Here is an 11,761-nt window from a genome sequence, read left to right on the forward strand (position 1 = left end):
TGTCAGCCCAATCTGATTGATATGAGAGGGCATGAACATTACTAACCCTGACATATGGTTAGCAGGGACACCTAGAACAATTGAACCATGGTGTGTCTCAGTAAAAAAAAAAAGAAAGAAGCTGATGCACTATCTGCATCCAACACAGACACGCTGCATACACGCGCACACGCACTCACAGCAAGCTACTGGTATGACCCATATGTGCCATAAGCACATAAATAACGTTTTAACTGAAACAGAACATTTGTATTTCTTCTTATGCATATCCATCCGTGGGAAAGTGGTCCTAAATCAATCCTGATGTAAAGACCAGTGGACAGGCTGGGGTCCACTAAATGCCGCCACCCACTCCTTTCCTTCACACAAAGCCTGTGCGTAATTCCAAAAAAACCATCCATCTCTTCCCTAGCAACTCTGTCCTGCCCCTGGTCCGCTCAAAATCCTGCATGTCCTCTAGAACGACAAATGCACGTTTTTATGTGAATGCATTCACGATTTAAAGATAAAAGCCAGGTGGAGAAGCTGCTTCGCCATACTCACCGTTGGCGCATTACAGCCTCCTCAAAAAGGAAATGGTCACATCTTGTGTAGATGGATTCTTATGTATCTTCTAAAAATATCCCTCCAGCGACAGCCCGGCTACAACTGCGAGCAGAAACTGGTTCTAATCTGAGTGGCCAGTGTTTCTCGCCGCTTCCTGGCTGCATTTGATCCGGGGGAGAGTTAGAAGCCTTAAATGTGTTGTGAGGGCACCGAGCTGTCAGACCTTTTGGCGAGTAAGATTGATCGCGCGCAGGCTTCCAGGACTCTTTGTTTGGTATATAAGCAACAAACTGAGAGAGGCCTACCACTTCTCCTCTTCCTCTTTCTTACTCTCCAAACCATTTTTTGGAAATGAAAATACAACATGTACTGTTTGACGAAAAACATCCCAAATGTGGCTTTCTAGGATTCTGGAAGGGCTATAAAACCACACACTGCAGGGAAGTGCCGTTCAATAAGAATATACCATTTACATAATAACGCTGCAAATGGTCGATTGTAAATGTAACGGTGTTTGCTTCATTGCATTTTCAGGTAGAATTGATTTCTGGAAATACAGAGGGATGGTTTCCTCGGCATTATATCTCTTGTCCTCCCAGTAAACTCTGCTATAGCCTTGTGGGATTCTAATCTTAACAGCTACATGAAATTCTTCAAATTATTAAAACAATATTTAAACAACAATGGAAGCTTTTGGTGATCGAAATATTAGAAAATTACCTATCATATTAGAAAAATGCTCCTTGTTTTTTTGGCCTCATGTCTGTGGGTTTGTGCACACACATGGACGGGGATGACCTCGTTTCAAAATCGAGCTTTATTGGAATAAACGAAAAACGTATGTGCTTTTATATCATATCCAAAGTGTCCATATTAAAGTGTATAGTAAAACAATGTTTATGGGTACACATACATAAAATATGTGCGTGTTAAATTTCGTACACATTTATGGACCTGATCTGTAAATGTTAAACAGCTGTTATGTGTACAAAATGGTCCGTACATGTCATATCCTACTATTAACTCAATGGATGGGCTTTTTATTGCAACACATGTCAATGGATGCACTTCATATTTCATTATTATGCATCTTTGAAAAATCCCATCTATTCTGGAGTGCACACTTACTGTGCAGACTGGATTGTTGGGGTTGGTTTCTGTCGAAAAGTCTCAATATCAGTTTTTGGGGTATGTTTTTTACACATCTAAAGCCAGACTCTTGCCTATTTGAATAGCTGGTGTGAAATGTGTGTCTGTGTGTGTGTGTGTGGTGTGGGGGCGTTCTAGACTGACATCCTCAAACAATACGAGAAAGAGGAGTGCACGAATCCGCGCACCCAGGCTGGGCTCCTTCCCTGTAATAGTGAGCGTCAGCCATTCTTAAAAAACACATTTTGTGGCTAGTGGACTGGACTGGAAGGGCGAGAGGAGGATAAACTGAGCGGACAAAGATGTAAATAAAAACAGTCGTCCCCCAGCTGAGCGAGGCGTTCTTCATCAGAGTTTTTGGATCAATCAGGCAGACAGTGGCTCCTTTTGATTAAACCCCAAATTGTCATTGGGCAGAGGTAATCATGTGACAGGCAATTCGGTCCAATTTCAACCTTGTCTCCATGAATTCAATAGTTTAATAGTAGCTCGGTCCCCATACTGCCGTAATCAGTGATATAGAAAAAACACCACCAGGAGATTTTTTTAAATGATTTTTTCTTTCTCGTCCTCATTGAGCCGCAACATTTATAAAAATACGCGTGCAAACTTTCCTCGGCTCTCAGGGAGTGGAGATGAATTACGAATTCGAGCGAGAGAGCGGTTTTATCAATAGTCAGCCGTCGCTTGCTGAGTGCCTGACATCTTTCCCCCCTGTCGCTGATTCATTTCAAAGTTCATCAATCAAGAGCTCGACGCTTTCACGCCCGACACTGATTCCTCCTCCCTTTGAGCAGACCATTCCCAGCCTGAATCCGGGCAGCCATCCGCGGCACGGCCGGCCCAGACACAGCCCTGACGGATGCAGCTCGCTGCCCACAGCCTCTCTACCCCCGGAGTACCCCTGGATGCGGGAGAAGAAAGCCTCCAAGCGGAATCACCTGCCGACTTCCACCGCGACCACCATCTCCAATGGACCTGTGTGTTTTTCCCCAAAAGGTGGGTATTTACAAACAGGGACCCTTCACTGCAAATGTGTTGACTAGACTATTTTTTGCTATAAGAGCTCAGGCCTTTCCTTAATATCAAACAGGCTACATCCGTTTTGTTCTGGTATATTTATGGTTACTGCTTTGCTGTGATTGTGTTTGAAGAAAAAAAAAAGTTTGGATAAAGTTTGGTGATGTAAGATGATTTATTCCCCTAGCCGTGGCAGTTTTGATGTGTGACAGTAATGAAGAGTGATGGAGTGCCGTTGCCGAGGAGGGCAGCTGGAGCATTCATTAGTATCTCACAGCAGCCTGGACCTCACTGCTTTTAGTGCACTGTGTTAGCTTCACACTCATGCTGGACATTATTGTTGTGTTTAAAACTGTCTGATTAGTATCTTTATGTTGTATTGATTTTTGGGATAAAAAGCTTTACAGGCTTGGGTCAGTATAGCTCCAGCGGCCATTTTGCTGCAGCATGTTGTGAGCCTCTCTCTGGTGGTTTGGGAAAGCCATAATGTTAGATTCACGGGCAGCGGGGTTATGTAACTGTTGTGTCCTGCGTTTTTAATCCCATGCTACCGTAATGCTTATTTTCCAGACTCGCCTGAGATGGTGGAGAGCGGAGGGGGAGGAGGGGGCTCCCGGCGGCTGAGGACCGCGTACACCAACACACAGCTGCTGGAGCTGGAGAAGGAGTTCCACTTCAACAAGTATCTTTGCCGGCCGAGGAGAGTGGAAATAGCGGCCCTGCTGGACCTGACCGAGCGACAGGTCAAAGTCTGGTTCCAGAACCGGCGCATGAAGCACAAGCGACAGAACCAGAGCAAGGAGAACCACAACGGGGAGGCGAAAGGGCCGGGGGCCGAGGACGACCTCCACAGCGACGACGAGGAGGACGATGAGGGCCCCATGTACGAGAGGAGCGGGGCCCTGCTGGAGAGAGATACCTGCTCCTTTCAAAATAACTCACTGAGCTCCATACAGCAGCTCCACAATGGCGAGTCCATGGGCTTTGCTGCTGCGCCGCTGAACAGCAATGACAAAAATCTGAAACATTTTCCCAACCCGTCACCCACTGTTCCGGGATGCATGTCAACAATGGGCCCAGGCTCGGCATCTGGCCCGGACAATGGCGACAGTCCCCCGGCCCTGGATGTTTCTATACACGACTTTCAACCTTTCTCCTCGGATTCCTGCCTACAGCTCTCCGATGCAGCTTCGCCGAGCCTGTCAGAGTCTCTGGATAGCTCCGTGGACATTTCTACAGACAGTTTCTTTTTTTTCTCGGAGTCCCTAACTACAATCGACCTGCAGCATCTGAACTATTAACTGAAATCAATCACACTAGCTTTCTTCCTTTCTCTCGGGACAATACATATCAGGCTGCGATGGTATTAACTCTGATGTTATTTGTATATTCGGCACATTTATTCTGTTGATATTTGACTTGACGATTAATACAAGGTAAGGATGAAATTAAATCACTGAAATGGCTCTACTCAAGACGTGACTTGTAATTACCATAACAAATTGATCTAATGGAATGGAAATTACGAGTGTATGTGAATAATTATACAATATTAGGCCTATGGATCCTGGTCATTTTATTTTTGTATAGCTTCCAATGTCTTGGATATTTTTGTTAGAATACAATTAACTTGCTACAATCCTTTCTCCTGGTGTTTTGAGTCGTTTTTTATATCTATTTCCAGACTGGGTATTTTAGCTAGAATTATTCATGTTGAAAATATGCAAAATCAAAGAAGTAGGGCAAATATAGAGACGTTATGCAAATGTAACAACAGGTTGGCAATGAATATAAATAGCCTAGTCCGCATTGATTTCAGTAGTGAAGGCACACACATGATTGGAATTTACTTGTAAAGTTTACATTTCAACAAAACGGGAATTGTTTTAAATATGACTATAGTTTACTAAAATCATTTTTACAACATGTTTTTAAAGGCACAAAAACATATTTTATTAAAAACTTCAGAGATAAACTTATTTTTAAATGTAGTAAAATAACTTGTAAATATCTGCTAAATTGTAGTTTAGAAACGAACAATTAATAATGAGTTAAAAAGTGTAACTTGCTTTGCTGGAATTGTTTTTAGATGTTCTTAGATTTACACAGGTATCTTATTGGCACTGTTTCAAGCTTCCTACACCCTAATGCAGATTATTTTAATGTTCACCTTCACACTTCATACTTTGGAGAGTAAAAGCAAACACGTCTGCACGAATATAGCATGACAGGGCTCTTAACATTGTGTGCGTGTTGCAGCCGAATAGCCAGGCCATGTTTGCCTTCAGGAGCTCATAAATCACTCCGTGGCATGAATGAGACGGACATTAAGGAGACCAATTGTGGCGTAATGTGCACAAATAAAACTCCACTTACATTTTCATACGGGACTCCCCAATTCGTGTGCTAAAAGGGGTCTGAGTCTCTGCATGCGTTTGGTAATAATTCATGTTTATAGCTTGTTTAAACACGGCCCTGGCTCGGGGACAGCGGCAGCGTGCAGTAGCAGGGTGTGAGGCTGCACTTTTCCCCGAGTGTTAAAAGTAGCTCAAACTCAAAACAGATTTATGGATTAGAAGCAATTTATCAGACACATATGAACTAAGCATAGATTCAGAGAGAGGCTCATTATGCAATGTCTGGATAACTTCAAGAGAGTTTGTTTTGGGGGCTTTTGCAACATTGTTGGAGCAGTTATATTTGTTTAGGAAGTCTTGAAGTAATATAGGGATTATTAATGATTTTGCTCTATTGTATTGCACTTGAGATGATTTATGGGAATCGGGTATTAGCTCATGCACAGCTTGAAATAGCGTAAACAGCTTTACGAGCAGCAAAAAATAACCACCGGTTGCCACGCTGGCCTCCATGGATCGATTCAGAAACTCTTCTGAGATTCAGAAACTCAATGGTTCAACTGCGGTTTATCGAATAATCTGAAAACCATAAGAAGCCAATCGAATGGTTTAATACTAGCCTACTAGGTAACTGTGAGTGTGTGCAATGTGAGTCTGTATTTAAGGAGGGGGGTTTTGAGGTTAAAGAAAAAAGTGTGGGAGGGGGGCAGTTCCTCTGCAATCCAGCGCCCATGCAGTGACCAACCAGGGCCAGTATAACCAAATCATTCCGAGACAGCGCGCCCTTTCTGCTCACATGTGTTCACACAAAGAGCCAAGAAAGCTCCAAGGCCTGGCGAAGTTTCCACAGACAGGATCCCCTGCGCCCACTCACTCACTCACTCTGTTGCAGAGGCAGCTGGAAGAGGGGGAGAGAAGGGAGTCGGGGGGCATTTTTGACCCTACTGCGATTTTTTTTAACTAGCCTATAGTATAACGTTTTGCAATAGCTGATAACTTTTGGTATCAATACTCAATTTTTGGTAAATGTTATCTTTGTTTACATCTACATTTTAAAGCAGTGGTGGAACAAGTATTAAGATACTTTACCCAAAAAGTAAGAGTAAAACTTAATTAACACTCCATGACAGAGTTAAGTCATATTTAACATAAAGAACTAGCGCAAATAATTTGGCAGCAGAATACCAATGCATAAATGTATATCTATCTGTCTATCTATCGGTCTATCTATATCGGTCTATATATCTATCTATCTATCTATCTATCTATATATATATATATATATATATATCCCTTTGCATGTATCAATGCATCCATCGTTGCATATCTGAAGACTGTCATGAATAAACCATAAGAATTGGAAACATTTAAAGTGTTTGACCACATACAGCCATTAGGGGCGCTCTTCCCCCGATATGATCACCCTCCTCCCCTCCCTGCTTCCCTCCCTCCTCCCCTCCCATTTATTTTCCTTCCTCAGTGAGAGGTTGCCTCTGCTGCTATACGCAACAGCTCTCCCACGCACACACATTTCCCCTGCTCAGCTCTGTCTATTTTTTTTTCTTCCAGCGCAGCTTTTCGCCGCCATTAATTTCCGGCAATAAAGAAACAGCTTTATTTGATGAACTTAACGGGATAATCAGCCCACAGTCGCACCTCGGGCTATACATTATAATAGGTCCACGACGGGCTGCGCATTATCAGATCATTTGATCACTATACGTGCATAATGAATACACGTGGGTGAAATCAGAGAAGATAGCAGACCCTGTGACCCCGGGAGAGGAACATTTAATACTAAATCATCTTAACGTTTAATAGGTTTTCTTGTCGTTATACATCACCTGTGACCTCCTAGCATTGCTAGCAAGTGCAGAAACCCAGTCAAACATTTTCAACTCGACTTGATGAGGAACAACGTTTTGGGAAATCTCTCTTTGACAGGAGTTCTTTCTGCTCGAGTCAGGAGTGAAGCCTCCCTCACTGTGAACATATTTGCTGAGCAAATCCCTCACAGTGTTAAAGCGTGAAACACTTCGCATTGGAATGGGACATCGCCTGTGGCAGTGACACACACACACACACACACACACACACACACACACACACACACACACACACACACACACACACACACACACACACCACACACACACACACACACACATACACACACACACTGAGCTATCCATCCAGGAGAGAATGACACCATAATACATATGATCATGCTGTTACGCACGAGAGGATACACACACGCACGGGGGCACATGCACGACAGCTTCCAAGCATATACGCACCAACAGGTCCAGGCACACATACGCATGCACACTTTCCCCTCTATTCCAAAAATACCGTACCTGAGGTCAGGCTGCTATAGGTCGTCCTCAGGGGAAGTTGCAGGGGGTGAACGTTAATCTTTCCCCGGGCAGGATGGCACACAGCAGGGGGTAGAAGATGCCGTGTTTGCCGTTCCCCACTCTTCATGCGACCCCGGTGCTGTCCGCCGCCGTCTGCTTCCCAGCTCATTGTTTGCTCGGCCAATACATTAGTGGCGACGCGCGTCACCTTGATCGACGAGTGCCTGGAATTTAAATAGCCACTCAAACACCAATCTGTCACCGGCTAAGGGGATAAGGAGAAGTAGGCCTACCTCACTGGCTGACCTGGGTCCACGTGACAGCACCCGTTCACTGATATCGGCCCTCGCGCCCCCTCCTTCCCCTGATAGGGACAGAGTATAGGTAAAGGTTGGCACGGTCACTCAGGGTAAGTGGGGAGAGAGGATCAGAGGGTGTCTGTCGAGCGGACTGTCCCTCGCCCCCCGGTAGAACAATGCTACAATGAGCAGCTTCTTAGATTACTCGGTGATGAACGGTGAAGGTGGCTCGTGCTCTGTCAGGGCTTTCCACTCAGATCACGGGATTACAACTTTTCAGTCTTGCGCGGTAACTGTCAACAACTGCGGGACTGATGACCGCTTCATGGGGAGCAGGGCTTCCCCTGACGGCATTCCTCACCAGCCGGGGTCATACCAGTCTGCGAGCTCTCTGGGTCTCGCCTATGGAGCACATCCGGCCTGCAGCTCCAGCTATGGACCCCAAGGTTTCTGTGCTACGTATAACCATTACGCGCTCAATCAGGAAGTAGATTCCACAGCGGGATTCCCCCAGTGCAGTCCACTAATGTACTCGGGTAACATTTCCTCCTCAATGGTCTCTCAGCAACGCCAAGGTTACAGTGCCGCCCCTCTGGGTCAGCTGCAGTATGCCCACGCTGCCTATGGCAGCGGGCACGAGCAAGCTGCCCCGTTTCCTGGGTGCTCAAATCCACTGTCACCACTGCATGCAGCCCACCTGGAGGCTTGCTGTTCGCCTCTGTCTGAGGGTGCATCTTCTGCTCAGACCTTCGACTGGATGAAAGTCAAGAGGAACCCACCAAAAACAGGTGGGTGCAAAGTGTCAATGGTACAAAGTGTTAATACATATGTCTAATGAGCGTTCTGAGTTCAAATAGACTTTATATTCAACAACTCGTGTTTGAATGGGCCACGTCTGTTGTGTTGTTGTTAATTGAACGACAGAAGGCTGGGAATAGTCATGTTTTTGTAATATATTAAATAACGTAGCAGATGTTATCTTTCAGTGTTATATTAGACAATGTATGTGTAATAAAGCATGTTTCAAAGCAACTGACATTAATTATCTGCTGCGTAAAAGCTGCTTTTTGCGGCGTAAAAGTTTAACCTAATCCAAACCCTGTTGTCCCTATATGTGTGTTGTGAGCAGTGAACATGTAAGGGAACCTTATACAATAAGTTCACAGTGATTTGTTTCTCTGTCTGCAGGCCGGTCTGGGGAGTACGGTTACGGGGGTCAGCCGAACACGGTCCGGACCAACTTCACCACCAAGCAGCTGACGGAGCTGGAAAAGGAGTTTCACTTCAACAAGTACCTGACACGTGCGCGCCGCGTTGAAATCGCAGCAGCTCTGCAGCTGAATGAGACTCAGGTGAAGATCTGGTTCCAGAACCGGAGGATGAAGCAGAAGAAGAGGGAGAAAGAAGGGCTGCTTCCGGCCAAAGCTTCATCCTCAGACCCGGGACAGAGCATACAAGAGAAAATGGACGATGCAGCATCAGATAAATCTATTTCAGCTCCATCTACTCCGTCTCCCACACCCTCCACTGTGTCTGATCCTTACTCGTCCAACTAAGAACTAACTGCCTCTTTAACTCTTTAGGCCACAGCCGGCCGTATATCAAAACTCATAACCAGTGTAACAAAGCCAAAGTTCTGCTGGATGTGTGGACATCTAGACTGAATTAATGCACTATTTAGGACTTTGGACAATCATATGGACTGTGTCTGAGTTAAATATTTGTTTTATATTGTGTTCGGAAGAACGATTACATTGCTGTTCAATCAACCATATACCACTTTCTTTAACATTTTACGTAAAATACGCGTTGTGCCACTAATGTGACGGCGCAAGAACCACCCTACACCTGTTCCCGAGCAGTGCTGCAGAGTGTGACAATGTAAAGTTACATAGCTGCACCCACAAACAAATACCTCAAATGTGCCAAAGTTGTGCGTAATGGCCACGGCCTGGGTGATTGCACTGAATGTCGCCAATTAGCCATCACAATCAGCGAGATGACCTCGTTTATTAATCGTTATAAAGTGCATTGTTATAGTACCCTCCTTAATCACTGTCCCCTGTGTGGTTAAGGCCTGCGTGTTTGTGTGTCACGACTGTCTGAATGTCTTTTGTGTGAGATTTGCATGATGCCTATTGCTTTCATGTATTAGCTGAGTTTTATCAGTATGGGAACTGTTCATGTAAGGCCATGTTTGTTCCAGGCTTTTATCTGTTATCTATTTAATCCATTGGAGCGCATACAAAGTGTTTGTCCAGAGAAACGTTTACGGGTCAATCATGTGTATTAAAGTGCGTTTACCTCTAAAAGCACTATTCATATGTGTCATTGCTTAGGGGAAATCTTAAGAGAGACAGAATTAGAGATATTTCTAAGGATTTCAAAGCCAAGCTTCCATCTAAATCCGAGTATCAGACCTTTATCTTAAACTCTGCTGATAGGAAATGAATTCTGTGTCAATGTTTACTATCGCCTGAGAAGCTGCACGTGTCTGTTTTACGCACCGCAGAGTCCCTCAATGTATGCGGCCGTGCGCGCACTCATCCCATGGGGTAAAGAGTTATTGGCATAATAAAGGCATGTTTATCCACGGAGGAGATGAGAGCGCGGACATCAGCGTCATTTGTGATGACAACCTTATTGAGCCCTCGGCTTATTGAGGGGACAAAAAATAAACTTCATCGATTAAAACATCGAGGTTAGGCTATTGACAAGGATTGTGCCCCTCTGGCCCTGTCAGCGTTAACCCCTCAGCTCCCCAAGTCACAAGTTGTCATCATCCCCACCTGATGACAAGAAGAATAGTGAAAACTTACAGCACTGCATGTCACACATCAGTTCCACAATTGTGCTTTAACAACAGTTATTATTTGAGGCTTTGTTCCAATTAAACCGGATTTGATAATCTGCTGTTTGAGAGTGAATTGTCTTTCAAATCAGATTACATTATTAATACAATTTATTTAAAAACAAACACACTAGTGTATCTTAATGGACTCTCAACAGTTTTATTTTACCTGCCCTTTTCAAAGTTGCTTATATCGTGTGACAATTTCCAAACAAAAAAAGGGGGTTTTCCTGATTCTCTAGCTGATTCCTGGTGTGCAAGCTGCGAGGCTATCACACCATAAAAGGGCAAAAAACGCCGAAAGAGCCATGATTAATGAGCGACGTTCACCTTTACCTGCGATCCACCTGCAGGAGCTGCTTTCGGAGCTGTGGAGACCTGCTGAGGCTGCTCAGTCTAATTCAGCAAAGAGAGTAAGTTATTTAGCCAACCTCTGTTATAATCGAACTCTTTGTTTATATTGGTTATGCATTTTATAAGGTGTTTTTTCAGTTGTTGCTCCTGTGACAAGGTTAGTTTGGTAACTTCAGACACCCTCATTTTGTTAGAGGAGTTGTTTCAGTATAAATAGTGAAGTTAGCACACAGACCTCCCTGTTTGTGTTTGTTAGGCCAATTTGGATAATCAGGTGAAACATTGTCATATATTTGAAAAGGATAGAATACAATCCATGCTCTTTCTTTACAGCAAATAAATTAAGATTTTCGTTTATTTTAAACAAAATGTAATGCGTTATGTATATATTTTTTAGGAGATTGTAAATATGTTAAGGCAGAATGAAAAGTATTAATTTGCTCTTCCCTATTTTAATATCCTTTAAACATTTCTGCTTTTTTGTTAAATTATTTAGCACATTTGAAAAGTGTTATATTATAGGGTTATAAAAAAGTGTCGAGGAAACGACCTGAATTAGATTGACACGGTTTCATTAAAATAATGTTACTCAAATACAATAGTATTTTTTTAAACAAAGGGTATCGTTAATAGTTGTTGTTTTAATAGCGTATTATTTCAACGCTCTATCTCTAACAATTCATTCTTATCAAAATGCATCATATTATTTCACACAAACAGAAAATGTTCAACTAAAAGCTTCTGCACAATTTATTTCCACCTCATCTGAGTTTTCTCAACTCGTATTATCAAGTCATTTTATTTCCATTTAAGACCAACACAAATTGT

General features: G+C 43.5%; 2 protein-coding genes across 2 annotated transcripts; both read left to right on the forward strand.

Annotated features, from left to right (window-relative positions):
• Positions 1-258: 258 nt before the first annotated feature.
• LOC117563035 (homeobox protein Hox-A2a) lies at positions 259-4,359 on the forward strand. Its single transcript, XM_034241172.1, has 2 exons — positions 259-2,694; positions 3,286-4,359. Exons 1-2 carry the CDS (start codon positions 2,331-2,333, stop codon positions 4,014-4,016), a joined length of 1,095 nt encoding a protein of 364 aa, XP_034097063.1. The 5' UTR covers positions 259-2,330; the 3' UTR covers positions 4,017-4,359.
• Positions 4,360-7,636: 3,277 nt separating this feature from the next.
• On the forward strand, positions 7,637-10,040 carry hoxa1a (homeobox A1a). The gene is made up of 2 exons (XM_034241173.1): positions 7,637-8,516; positions 8,917-10,040. The coding sequence occupies exons 1-2, from the start codon at positions 7,913-7,915 to the stop codon at positions 9,282-9,284; spliced, it is 972 nt and encodes a 323-aa protein (XP_034097064.1). The 5' UTR covers positions 7,637-7,912; the 3' UTR covers positions 9,285-10,040.
• The last annotated feature ends 1,721 nt before the right edge of the window (positions 10,041-11,761 follow it).

This window comes from Gymnodraco acuticeps, unplaced genomic scaffold (assembly GCF_902827175.1).
Source record: "Gymnodraco acuticeps unplaced genomic scaffold, fGymAcu1.1, whole genome shotgun sequence".
NCBI lineage: Eukaryota > Metazoa > Chordata > Actinopteri > Perciformes > Bathydraconidae > Gymnodraco > Gymnodraco acuticeps.

Coding starts and splice junctions, on each gene's coding strand:
- hoxa1a (XM_034241173.1), top strand. CDS start 7,913: ATGAGCAGCTTCTTAGATTACTCGGTGATGAACGGTGAAGGTGGCTCG. Junction 8,517..8,916: donor GAGGAACCCACCAAAAACAG/GTGGGTGCAAAG, acceptor CTCTGTCTGCAG/GCCGGTCTGGGGAGTACGGT.
- LOC117563035 (XM_034241172.1), top strand. CDS start 2,331: ATGAATTACGAATTCGAGCGAGAGAGCGGTTTTATCAATAGTCAGCCG. Junction 2,695..3,285: donor TGTGTGTTTTTCCCCAAAAG/GTGGGTATTTAC, acceptor CTTATTTTCCAG/ACTCGCCTGAGATGGTGGAG.